At 43.0% G+C, this 1,417-nt stretch overlaps 1 protein-coding gene across 1 annotated transcript; it reads left to right on the forward strand.

Annotated features, from left to right (window-relative positions):
• The first annotated feature begins 893 nt into the window (after nucleotides 1–893).
• LOC147635758 (flowering-promoting factor 1-like protein 1) lies at nucleotides 894–1,214 on the forward strand. Its single transcript, XM_086802311.1, has one exon. The coding sequence runs from the start codon at nucleotides 894–896 to the stop codon at nucleotides 1,212–1,214; it is 321 nt and encodes a 106-aa protein (XP_086658437.1).
• The last annotated feature ends 203 nt before the right edge of the window (nucleotides 1,215–1,417 follow it).

A 1,417-nucleotide genomic window follows, 5' to 3' on the forward strand; every position in this document is an offset into this window, starting at 1 on the left:
ATTTAGGTTCTACAAAGTTTAGCTTCGAAGTGCTTTTTCTTATCTAATGATGACGTAAGCCATATTTAATAAAGTAACTCTACCTCATTTGAAACAGATACCCGCATTGAATGTGTACTCGACTGTTTTAAAAAAAGATACCCTCATTGAATGTGAACGTGATATTTTTTTAAAAATTTTTCAATGAATTGAGCTATTTTTCAACGTTATGTCAGCTTCTTCCTCATTGGTTGCGCTCTATTTTCTCTCTCCTCTAAAAGGCCCTCCAAATGACCTCCGAAATGTCCTAATAATGCAAGGGCATATTTAAGAACTTTTGGCATGAGATCGACATGGGAGTGGCACTCCAAAAAAGGTGAGAACATGGACGGATAATAGTAAATAAAGTGAATGGGAATAAAATCGGAATTATTAGGCCCCTTTTATAGGGTTTTGAGGTATAAGTCTCTCTCTCTATTTCTTTTGGTGTACGTGAGGGGGGACTGAGAGATGGTGACGGCAGGGTCTAGTCCAGTCACACCCATAGATTTCAAGAGCCCCACCCTCTCGCCACTCTGGTATAAAGGGCGAAGCTGCCCAAGAGCCTTTGGTGTGCAAAGAATTAGCTCGCCATTAAAGCTTAATTACTTCACAAAAAGCCCTTATCTCCTAATTAATAATAGCTCACCAGGATTAATTTACAAAGATCAGCCCATTAAGGTATTGATCTTTTATCTCGATACAAGTTCATCAAGCTTGGATACCAATTAGAGCCCGTTAAGGACTGCTTATCCATCTATCAACTGCTTTGCAACAATCCGAGAGCTCGCCATCAGCGCCTGCCACATACAGAGAATTAAGCTCGCCATCTTCGCTTTGCTCTGCTAGAGAGCCATAATTATACATAAGAGAAAATGGCCGGAGTGTGGTTATTTGGCCCAGAAGGGATGACCCGGCTTGATGAGACGGATGTACAAACAAGGCGATTGAAGGCGTTGGTGTACAAGCCAACGAGCCAGGCAATCTCGTCCTTGCAAGAGCTGGAGGCCAAATTGACAAGCATGGGTTGGTCGAGGTTGTACCCCAGCCAGCAGCCGGGCACCATCCAATTCCACAAGGGTCACTCCTCCAACCTCCTCATCACTCTCCCCTCCGACTGCCGTAGCCTCAAGCCCATGCACTTTCTTGACATCGCCATGAAGAACCGTGACTACTTTGAGGTCCGTGACAGGTAGATTCACTAAATTATCAAGCCCACCCCCCGTGTGACAAGTAAAATTGATAGTCTCTCCACATACTCATACTCACTGAGGTCAAATATATCATAAGTTTGTGCCCTAGGGCTACTATAGATGGTAATTTGTAACCTCTTTCATCTACATCAAATGTGTCTAATATTGTGTGATTTAAGAGCTAGGGGTTATTAGGGTGTTTGAAG

This window comes from Cibotium barometz, chromosome 9 (assembly GCF_041138505.1).
Source record: "Cibotium barometz isolate CiBa-2024 chromosome 9, ASM4113850v1, whole genome shotgun sequence".
Taxonomy (NCBI): domain Eukaryota; kingdom Viridiplantae; phylum Streptophyta; class Polypodiopsida; order Cyatheales; family Cibotiaceae; genus Cibotium; species Cibotium barometz.

Coding starts and splice junctions, on each gene's coding strand:
- LOC147635758 (XM_086802311.1), top strand. CDS start 894: ATGGCCGGAGTGTGGTTATTTGGCCCAGAAGGGATGACCCGGCTTGAT.